The sequence below is a fragment of the Hemitrygon akajei genome, chromosome 1 (assembly GCF_048418815.1).
Source record: "Hemitrygon akajei chromosome 1, sHemAka1.3, whole genome shotgun sequence".
NCBI classification, from domain to species: Eukaryota; Metazoa; Chordata; class Chondrichthyes; order Myliobatiformes; family Dasyatidae; genus Hemitrygon; species Hemitrygon akajei.
The window spans coordinates 87,364,397-87,385,377 of NC_133124.1; the positions used below are offsets into that span (position 1 = coordinate 87,364,397).

Below are 20,981 nucleotides of genomic sequence, written 5' to 3' on the forward strand. Positions count from 1 at the left end.
CTTGGATTGGGAAGATTTTATGAGCCAAATGCAGACAGATGGAATTAACTTAGATGGGCATAGCTAAAAGAGTAGGCAGAGACTCAGTTTAATGTCTTGTGTGATAATGGCTTGGCTGACAGTACAACGCGCTTTTGGGAGAGTCAGCCTGAAATACAATGCTCAAATCTCTACACTGGGACTTATCTGCTAACCTAATACCACGAAAGGAACATTAATTGAACATCTTCAACCTCTCGCTTTGGCAATATGAAGAATCTACCTGCTTCATGTAGGTTTCAATCATACCAGTACCCAAGAAAAACATGATAATCTGCCTCAATGACCATTATCCAGGAAGTCTTATATCCAATGTGATCAATTAATTAACATATCCATACCATGATAATAAATCATAGGAATTTTGAACTTTAATTCATATGCAATTGACCTGTGTTAAATGTGTGGCAGTTTAATCCTTGCAGATGTGGTTAGATCACATGAAAAGCAATAAACGACTTTAACCCTGAGAAGTGCAAGCAAAACAAGAAATATTTTCAACACATTATTTGAAATAACCTCAATGTCAATCATATTAGTTTTTGAACTCAGGTTTACATTGACGTGTATTTTCAGCACAACCATTTAAAAAACTAAATGTTATGACTCATTACTTTACATTATGTTTAGATCTCAATGCTGACACTGGATATAAAATTTATACAGGAAGCTTTTAAGGCACAAGAGTTGCTCCAATTCCTCTGGCTGTGCTCAACTCTTATAGGCACCAATTAAGATGGTGTGGCGATCCACTTCCTAGCGCACTCGAACCGGCTCACAAATAGCCAGCGCGCTGGCACAAAGGCCAGGTCTGCTTCACCAACAAAGGGAAAGCCTGCGGGGGTTTGTGAGTACGTGCCCCTTACAGCATCCGCGCCCGGGAAGGGCGGGATCAGGGAGGCTTTAAAGCAAGGCTGTGAAGTTCGAATAAAATCTTCTTTAATTGCAGTTTACCGACTCCGTGTCGTTATTTTAGCGCTGCGTGTAGCACACCGCTACAATGGAACTTTAATAATTAACTGCAAACTAACAAGGCACGAGGGGCCACAAGGGAGACCAGGTACTAAAGACAACAGGCAACAAGGTAACTGTCGGCAAGGAGCAACTGGTTGAGGCTGGCTGGTTCAATGGATGAACAAGGGCAGTAGATGACAGCTGGGTTTAAACAGGCTGCAGGTGACTCCTGTAGCTGGGTGGAGACTGGGAAACGTCTGCTTGTGCAGGTCTGACTGGGCTCTCCCGCCTATGGCCAGCACCCAATGGCCCAGGACGATCCGGATGGGTCCAGTGGAGCTCCTCGATGAGCAAGGATCCAAGATGAAACTAGACGGCAGCCAAGAACCCTCCTTCCTTCCCTGGGCTGAACCACCTTCCACCATCCAAGGTTCTGGAGTTGCAGGCTCAGTTAGGTTGAGTGGTCCATGAAAAACAAACCACATATGATGATATATGTGTATTTGATAATAAATTTCCTTTGAACGTTGAGGAAAGACACATGGAAGTTAGATGGTTAGGTGTGATCCTGAGGGACAGCAGCAGCTGGAGAGGGAAAATGACTGGATTCATGTGATGAGTGATCTTGAAGGGACCAATCAACCAGGGTGAGAGTTTGCAAGGAAAGATCTCGAGTGCACAGCCAGTCACGGTCGCCAGACCTCAGTAGATTGGCTGCTGCCGCTGCCGGTTGGCCTGGAGGTAGTAGGCATGGTTGGCTGCTAAAATATACCTCCATTGTTGGTTTTGCAGGTGGTTGGTAACCATGAAGAACATCAAAGTGGCAGAGGAGGTGTGTAGTTTGTATCGGCCCAGAGCTGATACTTCCACCACGTGGAAGGGCTAGAGGTGGCGAAACATCTCGGAAACTTCTCAACTTGTTGATTGATCATTGGATTATAGCCAGAGGACAAACTAACTGAAATGCGGAGGAGGGAGTAGGAGGCTCACCAAAAGCAGAAGACGAATTGTGGGTCCTGGTCTGACACAATATCCTGAGGGAGCCATGGAACCCAACTGCATGTTGGGGAACCAGGTCCACCATCTCAGTGGCTGACAGAAGTTTGGGGAGGGCAATGACATGGTCTGCCTTGGAGAACCGATCCACCACTGTCATGATCACCATGGGCCCATTGGAAGGTGGCCAACCAGTGATGGAATCGATGGTGATGTGCCAATTTGATGGTGAGTAGCTCCGTCTCCTACTCCATAACGGTGCTGTGTAGAGTGGAAATTACGTGAGAAGGCAGCACAAGAGTGTGCTTTCCCATCTAGTCCTAGTGGCAATGAAGCATGATCTGTGGCAGCAGACCAGGTTATCCATGAGATGGGTGATTTGGTGAGAGAGGTGAGAGAAGCGGCAATTTTGCTGTAGTTTCTGATGAAACAGCAGTAGAGATTGGGGAAGCTCAGGAAGTGCTGTAGCAGTTTGAAGATGCGGATCAGGTCGTACATGCTCTGTAGATCTAGTTTGATGAAGATCTGACAAAGCGTTTCGAATGTGCTATCCATCAAGGAGAGGGGAGCAGTTCTTAATGGTGATTTTACTGAGTTCCCGGAAGTCGATGCAAGGATAAAGAACCCCATCTTTCTTTCTGACAAAGAAGAATCCTGCACCGGCTAGGGACTGGGATGATCAAACAAAGCTGTGCTGTTGTGCTTTGGTGATGTAGTCATTAATAGCTTAGGTCTCGGGGAGAAGAGGGAGAAGAGATCACCTTGGGGAGGGGTGGAGCCCAGGAGGAACTCAATCATGCAGTTGTGTGGTCTGTGAGACAACAGGGCATTGGCTTCTCTTTTACTGAAGGCGATGACTAAGTTGGGTATTCCTGTAGGAGTTTAGTGAGGTTGAGAGTTCCCTCTGTCTCCGTAGGTTTACAGGGTAAAGTCAGCTGAGGTTGCAGGCAGGTCTTGCAGGCGAGACCCCAACTCAGCAGAGAACTGGATGACCAGGCGAAGTGAGGGTTGTGATTGGAGAGCCAGGGGTAACCCAAGGTGAGAGGAGTGTTGGGCAAGTAGAGCAGGAGGAATTGGATGGACTGACAGTGCTCTCTGATGCTTATGTGCATAGGTTGTCTGCACACTCTGAGCATCCCAGACCCCAAGCAATGTCTGTCAGTGGAAAGATACAGAAGGGGTGAAAGGCAGGCTCAGTAGGGAGTCTAAGCTGCAAGAACAGAGTCTGGTTGCTCGCTGTGCTGGAATCCAGAGCCTCCTGTGTACATAGAGCTGTCGGGGTGTGGAGGAGGACAAAGAGAAAGAGTCAGGCAACAGTGCTGGAATGAGGGGCCAGGTGCTCTACCCGGTGCTGCCACTTCCTAGGTGCAGTGTGCATCCAATGTATTGGTGATCAGCTGCTCTGCAGTATGCGCACAAGTTGTTTCTCCACTAGCACTCATTCTCCTGTGGGGTTAAGAGAGCCCTCTCTGGTTGCATGGGTTCTGGAGGTGTTGCTGATGAGGGACCAGCAGCTTGAAATGGTTCTGGGAATGGAAATGGGTTCTAGCTGATGATCCAGAGGGTCGCCCCATAGATGGATGACCAGAGTGATGAGGCTTTCGAGCACTCTGAGAGGCCCTGATGATACTGGGTCTGCAGATCCACATTCCAGCCGCACTCTGATGCAAGGATCATGAATTCCACGGTGTAGTCCAGCACTGTGCGTGATCCTTGACGCAGGCTAAGCATCTGATCCACTGCCTCCCTTCTACTTCCCAGATGGTTGGAAACCCAGTACATCTCAGTGGTGAAATCCTCATATCTGTTGCAAATGGGCGTCTTATTGTCCCAATTAGTGGCAGCCCAGGTGAGAGATTGCCCAGTCAATGGAGAGATGACAAAAGCGATCTTGGTTCGGTCCATGGAATACAGAGATGGTTGGAGCTCTAAGTGTAAAATGCACTGGGACAGGATGTTGCTGCATGGTGTTGGGGTTCCATTGAAACTTTCAGTCACTGGAATCCAGGGCTTCAAGGGTGGAGGTTGTCTGGCGTGGGGTTGCTGTATCAAGACAGAGAGTTGGTTGAGAGTGGTGAGGAGATGGTCAATAGTTTTCTGCTGCTTGTGGATCATGTGCTCATGTGGACTGACTACTTCCTTCAGACAAGCAAACTCTGCTGAGTCATTTGCGAGTTCACCCATCCTGTCAGGCAATGTAGAGGAGGCCCAGATGCAAAGCAGTGGAGAAGATTCAGCAGTGAATGATAATTTTAATAATAAACTGCGAAACAACAGCCACGAGTGGCCACAAAACAAGAGCAAACAGATACTAAACACAACAGCTGTCCCTTTTTCGTGCATCAGGCAGTATTTTGTCCTGCTGCTTCCTTAGCATTTGCCAGTTTTTTTATAAGGCCGAGTTGCTAGCTCGACACTCAACCTAGCACAGATGGAAAGTGTGCAAAGAGCTGGCCAGATTTGAACTCAGCAACATTGGCCTCGAAGTCAGGTGCTGACACCGCTCAACACAACAAGCAACAAGGTAACTGAAGGCTAGGAGCAACCAGGTGAAGCTGGCTAGTTCAATGGGTGAACAAAGAGTGTGGATAAGAGTTAGGTTCAAATAGGCTGCAGGTGACGAATCGGAAATAAGAGGTAGGTGACTCCTGTTAGCTGGGTGGAGACTGGGAGGCGTCTGCCTGTGCAGGCTTGACAGCAATCAGTTGGTTGCTGTGTTGGTTGCTCCAAGGCCTGAGAATCTCACCAAGGTGGCGGTGGAATTTACATTCATATAATTAAACAAATCTACAGTTTAAAAAAATCCAATGACAGTGACCATGATTGTTAGAAAGCACATCTGTCTTGTCAGGCTACTCTAGAGAATAGTTATGAGTCAATTACATTGATGGGTTTGGAGTCATCTGTAAAGGCCAGACAGGGCAAGAACAGCAGATTTAATTCTCCAAAGGCCATTGCTCAACCAGATGGATTTTTAAAATGAGAAAATAACAATTTTCCAGTTTCACAGACAATATTGTTACTAGCTTTTCACTGCCAATCTATTTAATTTACACCAGTTGTTTCCAGCTGCCTCTGGATTAACAATCCACTCCTCAGAATGCTTGTCTAGTGGCTTGGCATTGAGTGATCACAGTCCTACGGTTTGTAAAATCAAGTAATCAAGGAAACCATTTGGCATATTGTGTGCAGTCCAGCTCTTTGCAGGAGCAATCCAGTCAAGTGCATCCCCAAGCTTTTTCACTGAAGCTTTGCAAACAAAAGCAAAAAAAAAGCCACGCTTTTGCTCACATGGAGGGAATTTTAGAGGGTGAAAATTCCTAGATCAACAAATCGGCATTCAGAAACTTCTCTGGCAGCTGCCACACGTTGCCAGCTGAAAATAATACTTATCAAGTCTCTCTATACTTCTAAAATTCCTCTCCATCCCCCACCAAAAGCTGCATTTATCTGCGCGTCTATCCATTAGCCTATAACGGATCCAGGCACAATGTGAGCGGAGCCACCATGACAGACAGCTTGATCAATCACAAGTCTAAAGCCCATTCCACAGAGCAGAGTTCATGTCCCATATTCCTCCTAAGCTGGATTCCAAACAGGACAAGTTATAAGCATGCAATCCTAGTCTGGTACTGTTATCTTCTAAAGTCTTGATGATTGGATTTTGCAAAAAAATAAATCACAAAATGAAAGAAATATGAACTGAGCTCATTGCATGCAGCCATGAAATATGGCTAAGAAATGTGTATACAAATGGGGGAAAAGCAATAGATGGTAGCATACCAAAAAGTGTATAACAATAGGAGTATCTTGAAGTGCATGCCCATTGATTCTTGAAGGCAGCAGGACAGACAGATAAGGTGGTTAAGGTGACACACAAGATACCAGTCTTTATCAACTGAGGCTCAGAATATGAGTGCCTAGAAATTTATAATCACGAGCTGTGCCACATTTCTGATCACCACACTCAAGGAAGGATGTGATTATACTAGAAAGGGTACAGAGAGAATAAATGAACATGTCAGGGCTACAGAATTTTGAGAAAAAGCTGACTAGGTTTCAGTTGTTTTCTTTCAAACAAGGAAGAATTACTTGAGGTGTACAAAACTGTTACAGACCAAGACAGTATGGACAGACAAAATGTATTTCCATTGGCAGAGATTTATGTAATTTGTCTAAATACCAGAGAGGAGTTCAGATTTTATTCTTCCTTCCCCTCCAACAAGTACTGAGTGTCTAGAACTCACAGTCTAAAGGGGATGTTGGGTAGAAACCCTCATCAGGCTTACAGGATGTGCTTAAGGAACTATGGGCTGCAAGGTGATAAACAACTGGGAAGCAGAAATCTAAATAGCTTTATTTTCGCTTAGCATGGGCTTGAACAGCCTCCTTCAGTAAAGTTCAATGACTTCACAATAACGACAATTTGTTGGTCACTTTAAAGGAGGAATTTATTCCCTAGAAAATAGAAGATTGAGGTATACACTCTTATGAGGAGTATAGATAGGGTAAATGCAAACAGGCTTTTTTTCCCCCACTGAGATTGGGTGAGACTCCAACTAAAGGTCATAGGCTAAGAGTGAAAGGTGAAATGTTTAGGGGAATTTCTTCACTCAGACGGTGGTGAGAATGTGAAATGAGTTGCCACTGGTGTTTGCAGGGTCAATTTCAACATTTAAGAGAAAGTTTGATAGGTAATGGATGAGAGAGGAATGGAAAGCTATGGTCCTGGTGCAGGTCAATGAGACTAGGCAGATTATGGTTTAGCACAGACTAGATGGGCCAAAGGGATTGCTTCAGTGCTGTAGTAACAGAAGGTAACAGAATTGAGGCAAGATCATAGAACTGTTGGTTAAAATACACTTCCAACGATGCACAGTTAAAGTTCTTCTTAAAGTACTGCACTTTATTTTATATAAAGCTGCAGGTTTAGTTTAATTCACTTTACATACATATGTAATATGTCATGTGAGTTGCATCAACTGGTTCTTTTGAAAGCTAATCCAGAAAATATCAACTGGCAGAGTATTGTAGAATGAGAGAAATTTCTCAAGGAATAAGGATACAAACAGGAACTAGTGGCACACCTGCTTCTGGTGCTGTAGTAACTCTTTTGTCTGTAGCTGAGGCCTGTAGTCATCACTCTCTGAAGGGGAAAGTTGGGAGTATTCAGTCAGCACATAGCCACTGTCCTCTTGGTCAGGGTCCAGCTCCGTCTGTTCAAGAAGCAGGTTAAATTCAGGTAGGCTTTCTATCTGTTCAAGCTGAAAAATAATTTATTGCTTATTAAACAAATATTAAATGTTTTAAGCAGAAATATTTAAAAGTGATATAAATGAAATGAACAGTCACTCCCTGCTGCAGTACCATTTTTTTATATACGGATATATCATTGAACGTAACCAAAAGCCAACATTTTCCTTCCAAATGTGAAAGGAAGTGTCATGCTTATTAAGGTCTAGTCTTCCTTTTTTCCCCAAATGGTCTGATCTACAGATCGTTGAATTATCGTACACTGTCACTTATCAAATCAGGACCAGTATAACTGATCTGTGACACACACAAAATGCTCTAAGAACTCAACAGGCCAGGCTGCAGCTATGGAAAAGAGTACAGTTGATGTTTTGGGCCAAAACCCTTCAGCAGGATTAGAATAAAGACTAACCTACCAACCAGCATGTCTTTGGACTGTGGGAGGAAACCAGAGTACCAGGAGGAAACTCAATTTCCACAGGGAGGACGTACAAACTCTTTACAGAGAACATCAGGACTGAAATCCAGATTCCGACGCCCTGAGCTGCAATAGTGTTGCGCTAACCGTTACACGACCATGGCATCCCTTATTCCCCCTTAAGGTCCCTTCTCTGAGAAAAGATGTGCTGGCGCTGTGGAGGATCCAGAGGAGGTTCACAAGAATGATTCCAGAAAGGTAAGGGCTAATGTATGAGGAGTGCTTGATGTCTCTGGGCCTGTACTCACTGGAATTTAGAAGAATGGGCGGTGGGGGCACAGAATCTCATCAAAAGCTAATGAATATTGAAAGGCCTAAATAGAGTGGATGTGGAGAGGATGTTTCCCATAGTGGGTGATTCTAAGACCAGAGGGCACAACTTCAGAATGGAGGAACTTCTTTAGCCAGAGGGTAGTGAGTATGTGAAATCCATTGCCACAGATGGCTGTGGAGGCCAGGTCATTGGGTATATTTAATGCAGTGTTTGATAATTTCTTGATTAGTCAGGGTGTCATTTTTTCTCCTGTCCTGCCGAAGGGTTTTGACCCAAATCGGTAATGTACTTTTATTCCACAGATACTGCCTGGCCTTTTGAGTTCCTACAGTATTTTGTGTATGTTGCTTGGATTTCCAGCATCTGCAGATTTTCTCTTGTTTGTAACTGATTTGTGAAGGTGACCCAGATTATTAAGGCTGCTTTCATAACCTGGTTGCACAGAGAATGAATGATCAGTGAACTAGTGGTCACTAAAACTTGAAAAATAGCTCAAATAATGAAATAGTTTAATTTTTTAACCTTGCTTTTATTAAGAGAGAGCATAAGAGTACGAAATGCTTGGATCGATACTTAAAGCGTACATTTTCTCAGACTGCTCTTCAGAATGGAAAACAGATGCAAAATGCTACATCACCACTGTATTCATAATATCCTACCACAAACTTCCAGATGGTACCACATGATTGGTCAAGTTGCCATGTCCTTGTTCCATCTTAAAATTACAAATGGGATTCATGTTAGAAAGCTGCATTGATAATTTAAGATCAGAGCTGGACTGTATTCACTTCCAAAATTATAATTATGGATCAGCTAACCAGAATGATCTTTAATCTTTGTCTGACCCTTCAGCAACCTCCTTCATCAGGAAGTGTGGCTGCAGATCAGGGATACAAATGTGTTTAAGGAAACGGGGTTTTAAACTGCCAGTACTGACTATCTTGCTGGCAAACATGCAGTCTCTGGTGAATAAAATCGATGATCTCAGAGCTAGGGTGCTGAATCAGAGGGACGTTAGGACTGTGGGTGTCCTTTGTTTCACAAAATCTTAGTTAACCCCTTTTGTACCAGACAGATCTACAGAGGCTCTCAAAAGCAGAGGTGGAGGAGTATGTCTCATGTTCAACTCTTCTTGGTGCACAAATGTATCAGTGTTGTCCCAATTCTGCTCACCAGACCTGGGATATCTAGCAGTTATGTGCCATCCTTTTTACCTACCGCGGGAGATTTCTGGGATCATTTTTTTAAACAGTATACATTCCACGGGGTCAATGCCAATCAGGCTTTAGATGATCTGAGCAATGGGATCAACATGCACGAAACAGCGCATCCTGACACCTTCACCATCGTTTTGGGGGATTTTAACCAGGCCAGTCTGAAAAAAATCACTAAGCAATTACCATCAACAGATCACTTGCAATACCAGAGGAAACAACCATTGCTACACCACCATCAAGAATGCCTGCTGTGCTATTCCACGCCCTCACTTTGGGACGTCTGATCACCTGGCTGTACTTCTACTCCCTGAGTATAGGCAGAGACTGAAGACTGCAGCACCAGTAGTGAGGACCAAGAAGGTATGGACAAGGGAAGCACAGGAGCGCCGAAAGGACTGTTTTGAATTGGTGGACTGGACTGTATTCAGGGATTCATCTTCAAACCTGGATGAGTATGCAGCAGTTGTTATCGACTTCATTAAAACTTGTGTGGTTGAGTGTGTGCCTACAAAGACTTACTGTACATTCCCAAACCAAAAACCGTGATGAACCAGGAGGTACATCGTCTGCTGAAGGCTAGATCTGTGGCATTCAAGTCTGGCAACCCAGGCCTGTACCAGAAAACCAGGTATGATTTGCGGAGACAATTTCGAATGAGGTTGGAGGCACGATCAGATGTACGATGACTATGGCAGGGTTTGTAAGACATTACTTCCTACGAAGTGAAACCCAGTAGCATGAATGGCAGCGATGCTTCACTACCAGATGAACTCAATGCTTTCAATGCCCGCTTTGAAAGGGAGAATTTAACTACAACTGTGAAGATCCCTGCTGCACCTGTGATCTCTGTCTCAGAGGCCGATGTCAGGCTGTCTTTAAAGAGAGTGAACCTTCGCAAGGCAGAAGATCCCGATGGAGTACTTAGTAAAGGCTCTGAAAACCTGTACTAACCAGGTACGAGTATTCAGGACATTTTCAACCTCTCACTGCTATGGGCAGAAGTTCCCACTTGCTTCAAAAAGGCAACAATTGTACCAGTGCCTAAGAAGAATAATGCAAGCTGCCTTAATGACTATCGCCCAGTAGCACTCACATCTACAGTGATGAAATGTTTTGAGATGTTGGTCATGACTAGACTGAACTCCTACCTCAGTAAGGACCTGGACCTATTGAATTTTGCCTATCGCCACAATAGATCAATGGCAGATGCAATCTCAATGGCTCTTCAACCGGCTTTATACCACTAGACAATATAAACACCTACGTCAGGACACTGTTCATCAACTATATCTCAGCATTTAATACTACCATTCCTACAATTCTGATTGAGAAGTTACAGAACCTGGACCTCTGTACCTCCCTCTGCAACTAGATCCTCGACTTCCTAACTGGAAGACCACAATCTGTGTGGATTGGTGATAACATCTCCTCCTCACTGACGATCAACACTGGTGCACCTCAGGGGTGTGTGCTTAGCTCACTGTACTATTCCCTTTATACCCATGACTGTGTGGCTAGCATAGCTCAAATACCATCTATAAATTTGCTGATGATACAACCATTGTTGTAGAATCTCAGATGGTGATGAGAGGGTGTACAAGAGCGAGATATGCCAACTAGTGGAGTGGTGCTGTAGCAACAACCTGGCATGCAATGTCAGTAAGATGAAAGAGCTGATTGTGGACTTCAGGAAGGGTAAGACGAAGGAACACATACCAATCCTCATAGAGGGATCAGAAGTGGAGTAAGTGAGCAGTTTCAAGTTCCTCGGTGTCAAGATCTTTGAGGACCTAACCTGGCACCAACACATTGATGCAGTTATAAAGAAGGTAAGACAGCAACTATACTTCATTAGGAGTTGAAGAGATTTGGCCTATCAACAAATACACTCAAAAACCTCTCTCTGTGGAGAGCATTCTGACTGGCTTCATGTCTGTCTAGTATGGGGGGAGGGGGGCTACTGCACAGGACCAAAAGAAGCTGCAGAGGGTTGTAAATTTAGACAGCTCCATCTTGGATACTAGCCTACAAAATACCCAGGACATCTTCAAGGAGTGGTGTCTCAGAAAGGCAACATCCATTATTAAGGACCTCCAGCACCCAGGCCATGTCCTTTTCTCACTGTTACCATCAGGTAGGAGGTACAGAAGCCTGAAGGCACACACTCAGCGATTCAGGAACAGCTTCTTCCCCTCTGCCATCCGATTCCTAAATGGACATTGAACCCTTGAACACTACCCCACTTTAAAAAATATATATTATTTGTTTTTTGCATGATTTTTAATCTATTCAATTTACATATGCTGTAATTGATTTACTTATTTATTATTATTATCATCACTTTTTCTCTTCTAGATTATGTATTACATTGAACTGCTGCTGCTAAGTTAACAAATTTTACGGCACATGCCAGTGAAAATAAACCTGATTCTGGTCTTGTAGGACTATCTTTTTTGTCATTTATTTTTCTATGCCATCAAAGACATTTTCTTTTGTTCCTTTTCCATTTAAAAAAAAAATAGTTTACCCTAAATTTTTCTGGTTCTAATGAAATGTCAACTCTACTTTTCAAATTTTACAGATGCTTTCAACATGTTCTGTTTCAGCATCATATTTCCAATAGAATTTTGCCTTTCCACTAGAATTAAAAATAATGCTCATAGCCCTGCTCATAAGGACTTTCGGACTCTCACGGCGCGAGCGGGCTGCCCGTTTACTGCACCTGGATGGTTTGGGAGACAGACCTCCATCGGCTTTAATGAATGAGATGTTGTCTCTGGCCGGAGGACACAAGCCCTGCCTCATGTTTGAGCAGGCATTCCTGGAGCAGCTGCCCGAGGACATACGCCTGCTGCTGTCCGACATGGATTTCAGCGACCCCGGAAGGTGGCAGCCCGGGCGGACTTGCTGTGGAAGGCCAAGAAGGAGAGTGGGGCGTCCGTCGCACAGATCACCAAGCCACGCTCCCAGCAGCAAACCAGACCAGGCCCGGCCACAGAGCCCGCTAACTCCAGAGGCGGGGGTGAGGAGACCAACGAACAATGGTGCTTCTACCACCAACGGTGGGGAGCAGAAGCCCGCCGCTGTCGCCCACCCTGCAAGTTCCCGGGAAATGCCAGGGCCAGCCGTCGCTGATGGCTACGGCAGCTGGCCATCGGGATAGCCTCCTGTATGTGTGGGACAAGCGGTCGCGACGCCATTTTTGGTCGACACCGGTGCCGAGATCAGCGTCTTACCTCCGACGAGTTACAACACCTGCAACAGGGCACCGGGTCCCACCCTGAGGGCCGTGAACGGCAGCACAGTAAGGACCTAAGGCACCCGTACGGTGCAGCTACAGTTCGGCTCCAGCCGGTTCACGTGGGACTTCACACTGGCCGCCGTAGCCCAACCACTTCTGGGTGCGGATTTTTTGCGGTCTCACAGCCTACTGGTCGACCTGCCGAGGCAGAGACTGGTCCACGCCGAGACCTTTCAGACGTTCTCCCTGGGTGAAGCCCAGTTGCCAGCCCCACACCTCGACTCCATCACGCTGTCCGACAACGACTTCACCAGAGTCCTGGCGGATTTCCAATCGGTTCTGGCACCACAGTTCACGGCAGCCATGCCCAGACACGGGGTACAGCACCACATCCCGACCCAGGGACCACCCCTCCACGCCTGTGCTCGAAGGCTTCCCCCGGACAAGCTCCGACTGGCAAAGGAGGAGTTCAAGAGGATGGAGGAATTAGGGATCATATGGCGGTCCAACAGCCCATGGGCCTCCCCCCTGCACATGGTGCCCAAAGCGACAGGGGGCTGGAGACGATGCGGCGACTACCACAGGCTGAACGAGGCTACAACACCGAACCGCTACCCTGTGCCGCACATTCAGGACTTTGCAGCAAACCTGCACGGTGCACGGATCTTCTCCAAGGCAGACCTCGTCCGGGGATACCATCAAATCCCGATGCATCCGGACGATGTCCCCAAAACGGCACTCATCACCCCGTTCGGCCTTTTCGAGTTCCTCCGCATGCCGTTCAGCTTGAAGAATGCCGCACAGACATTTCAGCGGTTAATGGACGTGGTGGGACGCGACCTGGACTTCGCTTTCATCTATTTGGACGACATCCTCATAGCCAGCAGCAGTCATCAGGAGCATCTGTCCCACCTCCGTCAACTCTACGCCCGACTGAGTGAATACGGCCTGACAATCAACCCGGCCAAATGCCAGTTCGGGCTCAACTCCATCAACTTCCTGGGCCACAAGATCACTACAGACGGGGCAACCCCTCTGCCCGCTAAGGTAGACGCAGTCCGCTATTTTCCCCGACCCACCACAATCAAAGGCCTTCAGGAATTCATGGGTATGGTAAATTTCTACCACTGCTTCCTCCCTTCAGCTGCCCGAATCATGCACCCCTGTTCGCCCTGATGTCGGGTCCGGGCAAGGACATTATCTGGGACGAGGAGTCCGCCGCCGCTTTCATTAAAACGAAAGAAGCCTTGGCAAACGCCGTGATGCTAGTGCACCCCAGAATGGACGTCCCTACCGCCCTCACAGTGGACGGATCTAACACGGCAGTCGGTGGGGTACTGGAGCAACTCATCGAGGGTCGCTGGCAACCCCTGGCGTTTTTCAGTAAACACCTGCGACCACCTGAGCTCAAATACAGTGCTTTCGACTGGGAACTGTTGGCGCTTTACCTGGCAATCCGGCATTTCAGGTACTTCTTAGAAGGTAGGCCCTTCACCACGTTCACGGACCATAAGCCACTTACCTTTACGTTCACGAAGGTGTCCGATCCCTGGTCGTCCCGCCAGCAGCGCCATCTGTCCTACATCTCTGAATACACGACGGATGTCTGGCATGTCTCGGGTAAGGACAATGTCGTGGCGGACGCGCTCTCTCGCCCTAACATTCATGCCCTTTCCCAAGGTGTAGACTTTGAGGCGCTGGCAGAGGCACAGCAGGCAGATGAGGAGATCCCAAGTTACAGAACCGCAGTCTCCTGTTTGCAGCTCCAGGACCTCCCCGTAGGCCTTGGTGAGAGGACCCTACTCTGTGACGTCACCACCGGCCAACCCCGCCCCGTCGTTCTGGCACCCTGGCGGCGGCGCGTTTTTGACTCCTTTCATAACTTAGCGCACCCCTCTATCCGCACTACTGTCCGGATGATCTCCAGCAGGTTCGTTTGGCACGGACTCCGCAAGCAAGTCAGTGAATGGGCCAAAACGTGCATGCACTGCCAGACGGCCAAGGTGCAGCGGTACACCAAAGCTCTGCCGCAGCAGTTCCACCCCACCCACTGGCGTTTCAACCACATTCATGAGGATATCGTGGACCCCCTGCCAGTGTCGCACGGAGCGCGGCACCTCCTGACTATTGTGGACCAGTTCACAAGATGGCCAGAGGCGGACCCGCTCACCGACACCACCTCCGAATCTTGCGCCCGGGCACTGATCACCACCTGGGTGTCCCACTTTGGTGTATCGGCCCACATTACCTCCGACAGAGGCGCCCAGTTCACCTCCAGCCTGTGGTCAGCGATGGCCAGCCTGTTGGGGACTCAGCTGCACCACACCACTGCCTACCATCCACAGTCGAACGGCCTGGTGGAGCGTTTCCACCGTCACCTAAAGTCGGCTCTCATGGCCTGCCTGAGAGGAGCTAACTGGGTGGACGAGCTTCCCTGGGTCTTATTCGGCATCCGCACGGCACCCAAAGACGACTTGCACACCTCGTATGCTGAGTTGGTGTACGGCGCACCCCTGGTTGTCCCCGGGGAGTTCATACCAGCCCCAAGGGGGCACGAGGAAGAACCCGCAGCAGTCCTGGGCAGACTACGCGAGAGGCTCGGCAACCTGGCCCCCATACCCACTTCGCAGCATGGGCAGAACCCGACCTGCGTACCCAAAGACCTGCAGAACTGTAAGTTTGTGTTTGTACGAAGGGGCGGGCATCGGCCACCGCTACAGCGGCTCTACGAGGGGCCGTTTACGGTGATCAGGAACAACGGGTCCACGTTCGTGCTGGACGTTGGGGGGAGAGAGGAGGTTTTCATGGTGGACCGACTCAAACCGGCCCATGTGGACGTGGTGCAACCAGTCGAGTTTCCGGCACCGCGGTTCAGAGGCCGACCTCCCAAACAGGGTCCGGTCCAGACTGTGGACATTGGGGGCTGTATCGCCGGTTCTGGGGGGGGGGGGGGGGGTTATGTGGCAACCCACTTCCTAGCGCACTCGAACCGGCTCACAAATAGCCAGCACGCCGGCATAAAGGCCAGTCCCAAAAGGGCGCCAAGTCTGCTTCACCAACAAAGGGAAAAGCCTGCACGGGACTGTGAATACGTGCCTCCTACAGAATCCACGCGTAGGACAGGACTGTGAATACGTGCCCCCTACAGCATCCGCGCCCGGGGAGGGCAGGATCAGGGAGGCTTTAAAGCGAGGCCGCGAAGTTCGAATAAAATCTTTTTTAACTGCAGTTTACCGACTCCGTGTCGTTATTTCAGCGCTGCGTGTAGCACACCGCTACAATATCATTTTTACTATTTACCTCACATAATATATGATCTTTACTATTTATCTCACACACGATACAATAAACTGGAACCTCTGAAAAGAGACTACACTGAGAATGTCAAGCCTACCTCCAGGATATCCTCTCCTCCATACTCTATTTTCTTCCCTTGCTGCCAGTGTTTAAGCAACCATTTGAGTTTGACATAGAACAGGAAGCTGTTCTGTTTGAACATTCTCATCTCCTGCAGTAGCAGAGTCCTCTCATGACTCCAGGACTTTTGCTCCAGTCTGTTCTGCAGGTTCAGGCTTTGCACTTCATAATCTTTCCTGAGCAGGTTCTTCTGGTTTTCCTCTTCAATCTGTCACAAGGCAAATAGTAGAACATAAAAATATTATAAGCGCCATAAATTTAATAGAATCCAATCTTAATATTGTTATGTGTGATGAACAGACCTGATGGACAATGGGGTGCAGAGTTAACCATCCCCCCCCCCCCCCCCCCGAGAACCACAGACTATTACTGTTGCTATGCTGCTCATGAGAGACAGATATGAAACACAGGCAAGAACATTTGCTACAGATAAGAGGGGGGAGAGACTGTTGATTTATGGTATTTTGACTCTTCCTGGATTGTTTACCCTCCACTACAAGGACTTTACTTTGCTCGTTAACATTCCTCAGGAGATAGCAGGAGTGGCCTAATTTGATGGACACGGTCATTCAGAGTTGATGGATAGCTGAGACCCCGTGAGTGGGGATAAAAGACAGGTCTTGAGCGACACCCTTCAGACACACCAGTGGACACTGACTGAGTGTTGGGAACCCACAGAAAGGTGGGGGCTTTGGAGACCGAACCAGGAGATCGGTCAGTAAAGCTCACAGTGTTAAAGCAGGGCCGGTGGGGATGTGTGTGTGTCCACTCATGCCAGAGTGATGAGTCCACCACAGAAGAACGGTCTAGCTGAAGACCAGAGGGGTCATAACTGAATGACCACAATGACATGACGGATTAAGAAAGCCACAAAAGGTTTGCCTGCTGCAGCTGTTGCTGTTACATCTCGCTCGCTCTCTCTCTCCAACAATTTCAATACAACAATCATAACTACATCAGCATTTATGAACTGAACTCTATACTTTCCTATGACAATTCATTTACCCCTAGACATCGATAGAGCTTATTATTGATTATTATTATTATTCCTACACTTTTAGATTTATTACTGCTAACTTGTTTTATATGTATATTTGCATTCTTGATATTGTATTGTATAGTTTACTAATAAACACCTTTAGTTTGGTACCACCAGACTCCAACGGATTCTTCTTTCTCTGCTGGTCTGACACCCAGTTACGGGGTACGTAACAAATTGGGGGCTCGTCTGGGATTTGATTACAGAATTGGGGGGGGGGCAGTGAATCGGGATAAAAGTCCCTTATCTGATCTGGTTGTGTGGATAACCTGACGGGAAACCAGCAGAGATGGAAATTGACAAATTTTTTTAAAGACCCAACTTTGCAGATGCCAAGAAGGCAGAATTGGTGAGCGTTGCAAAATGATTAAATCCCTCGGCGGTGAAATCAGCGATGAGCAAGTTGGATATACAGAGAGCAATAGCTGTGCATTACATATCTGAGGGTGTGTTCACGTCGGATGTATTGGACCTGTTCCCTGAGGAAAAACCAGTCGAGGGTGAGCTTCAGATACAGATAGAAAGATTAAGGTTGGTTGTGGAGGAGGAGGAAAGGGAGCATGAGCTCCAGATACTCCAGATAAGGGAGATAGAAGCTGCAAGGCAGAGAGAAGAAGCTGAGAGGCAGAGGGAGGACAGAGAGAAAGAGAGGCAGTTTGCGCTGGAAATGGAGAGGTTAAAGGCATCGCAGGGAAGAGACAGGGCAGCAAACCCAAATGAGGGGTTCAAGATTGGTCAGAAGATCCAGTTAGTACCTCCATTCGAGGAGATGGATGTCGATAAGTTCTTCCTTCATTTTGAGAAAGTGGCTGTGAATCAGAACTGGCCTAAGGGGAAATGGGCTGTTCTGTTACAGAGGGTACTTAGGGGGAAGGCTCAACAAGCGTATTCGGCATTGTCTATGGATGAGTCTAAGGATTACAAGAAAGTAAAAAGGGCTGTATTGAGGAGTTACGAGTTGGTGCCAGAGGCATACCGGCAGAAGTTCCGGAACTTGAGAAAGCCGTGGAACCACACGTATTTAGAGTTTGCCCGTGAGATGCAAATGTGTTGTGAGCGTTGGTGCGCCTCAAAAGGGGTGTGGTCGAAACTACTGATGGACGGCGTGGACGTCCTACTTGGTAACGATCTGGCAGGTGGTGACGTGTATTCAGCAGTGAAGCTGACAAGCAAGCCTGTAAGTGCTGAGGACCCGCCCATAGATTCCAAGATTTATCCCGCACGCGCAATCACTCGCAGCATGTCTAGAAAGGCGGCTGAGAAAGGAGACGGTTTGAAATGAGTCCAGGGTTGATTTAGCGGAGACATTTTTGCCGACCTTGTATGAAAAGGAGGTTATGGAGGCACAGAGTAAAGATGAGAAACAGATGAGGCAGTTAGAAGGTCCAGTGTTGGACACGGATGATCTGTCTGGCTTGACAGAGCTGTTTTCAGTTGAAGAAGTTAAGCGTGTTCCTGATGAAAAGTCCTAGATGAAAAGGTTGCCGCTACCTTGGGGGAGTCTGCTGGGTTGGCAGACGAAGTTGTCTTAACCTGCAAGGTTGAGTTTACTCTGAAGGGGAGTTGCCCAGAGAGTAACTGGGAGGATCAGGGGAACTTAGAATTTGAAAAGGGGACTGGTATTGAAAGCCTAGGAGAGGCAGATATCCCATTTGCTTGTGTTCAGGGTGTGAAGGATGTGGAGTCACAGGGTACTGAACCTAGTGCGGAAGCTCAGAAAAAGTCTGAGGTATCTGATTTAGTTGAAAAGGAATGCAGTTCTTTTGGGTCAAATGGACTTGGTTCAGTGAAGAAAGGGTTAACCTTGGCACCGGTGAGAACAAAGTGAGAATTCTCAGTCACTTGTGTTAAAAGTTAGTGAGGAGATGAAAGCTGGTGATGTGAATATTATTGAAGGGAAAGGGAAAAGTATTGTTCCTAGACTTTTGAATAAAGAAAATTTAAAGTCGAGTTTGGTGTCAGAACTGTTGACAAAAGTGAAGGGACTGTTAACTAAACAGTGGCTTGTTAACAAGGTGCCTGTGAGTCAATTACAGTTTGTTTTGGAATTTAAGGATAAACAACTTGGTGATGTTGTTCAAGGATGTGAGTTGGAGAAGCAGAACTTAAAGTGTTGTTTTGATCAAGAGGGATCACCTGCAGATGTTAAATGAGAAACTAATAGAATTAAAGATCCTGAAGATGAAATTAATGACCTGCTTAAAATTAATGAGTGGTATGGAAGTTCAGCAAATGGGCTTAGTTTGGAAAACATTGGTGATAAGATAGCTCCTGTGAAAGGAGTCTGTGAAGGCCTGTTCCAAGCTGGTGAGCAAGCTAACCACGTGACAGTTAAGTGGAAAAGAGGCAAGGGTTGACCAAATGCCACTTTGAATAACAGGATCTGGTTTTGTGGGAATTTGATTTTTTTTTTGAACAAAGCATGTGAATAAGAAAGACAACATCATGGAAGATTGAATGTTAAGTTTGAAAGTAAAATAGAGATTAGTATTTGCACAAATTTCTGTAATGTACTACATTATGATCACACATGTATTAGTTCACACTTTGTAGTATACATCTAAGCTAAGAACACAACCCCCTTGATATTTTTGGCTACATGAAAAATAAAAATAGGTTATTAAGTTGGAGTCTGTTGTTACAGGAATTCGATATTAAAATACAACATACAACTTGTAGTTAAGACCACTTCTATATTTTGTTAAACTCTGTAATTCAGTAATATGCTTTATTAGTTAATTTTCACCCTGGTGAAAATTCCCAGAAGGATGGGGGTGTTATGTGTGATGAACAGACCTGATGGACAATGGGGTGCAGAGTTAATCATTCCCCCCCCCCCCCGAGAACCACAAACTATTACTGTTGCTATGCTGCTCATGAGAGACAGATATGAAACACAGGCAAGAACATTTGCTACAGATAAGAGGGGGGAGAGACTGTTGATTTATGGTATTTTGACTCTTCCTGGATTGTTTACCCTCCACTACAAGGACTTTACTTTGCTCGTTAACATTCCTCAGGAGATAGCAGGAGTGGCCTAATTTGATGGACACGGTCATTCAGAGTTGATGGATAGCTGAGACCCCGTGAGTGGGGATAAAAGACAGGTCTTGAGCGACACCCTTCAGACACACCAGTGGACACTGACTGAGTGTTGGGAACCCACAGAAAGGTGGGGGCTTCGGAGACTGAACCAGGAGATCGGTCAGTAAAGCTCACAGTGTTACAGCAGGGCCGGTGGGGACTTGTGTGTGTGTCCACTCATGCCAGAGTGATGAGTCCACCACAGAAGAACGGTCTAGCTGAAGACCAGAGGGGTCATAACTGAATGGCCACAATGACACGACTGATTAAGAAAGCCACAAAAGGTTTGCCTGCCGCAGCTGTTGCTGTTACATCTCGCTTGCTCTCTCTCTCCAACGATTTCAATACAACAACCATAACAACATCATCAGCATTTATGAACTGAATTCTATGCTTTCCTATGACAATTCATTTACCCCTAGACATCGATAGAGCTTGTTTATAATTGATTATTATTATTCCTACACTTTTAGGTTTATTACTGCTAACTTGTTTTATATGTATATTTGCATTTTTGATATTGCATTGTGTAGTTTACTAATAAACACCTTTAGTTTGGTAGCACCAGACTCCAACGGATTCTTCTTTCTCTGCTGGTCTGACACCCAGTTACGGGGTACGTAAAAATATTGAAACATAATAATTCTTTCCAAGACTTACACAATAATCCAATGAAAAACTGAGATTTTATTCCACGCTTCAACACGCACCATAAGGCCAGAAGACATAGGAGATGGTTTAGGACATTTGGCCCATCGAGTCTGCTCTACCATTCCATCATGGCTGAATTATTATCCCTCTCAACCCATTCCCCTACCTTCTCCCTATAAACTGTGATGTCCTGATAAATCAAGAACCTATCAAACATCACATTAAATATATTCGATGACCTGGCCTCCACAGTTGTCTATGGCAATGAATTTCACAGTTTCTCTAACCCTCTTGCTAAAGAAATTCCTCTATTCTGAGGTTGTCCTAAAATCACCCAC

The 20,981-nt window shown here is 46.5% G+C and overlaps 1 protein-coding gene across 4 annotated transcripts in view; it reads right to left on the minus strand.

Annotated features, from left to right (window-relative positions):
- mtcl1 (microtubule crosslinking factor 1) overlaps window positions 1-20,981 on the minus strand; it is a 214,643-nt gene that overhangs the window by 61,313 nt on the left and 132,349 nt on the right. For 3 of the 4 annotated variants that reach the window (XM_073047446.1, XM_073047429.1, XM_073047457.1), the window contains exons 8-9: window positions 15,847-16,077; window positions 7,077-7,253 (exon numbers count right to left, since the gene is read on the minus strand). In XM_073047446.1, coding sequence (XP_072903547.1) covers window positions 7,077-7,253; window positions 15,847-16,077 — 408 coding nt within the window. The remainder of the gene's footprint in view (window positions 1-7,076; window positions 7,254-15,846; window positions 16,078-20,981) is intronic. The other variant, XM_073047438.1, reaches the window with a different exon arrangement.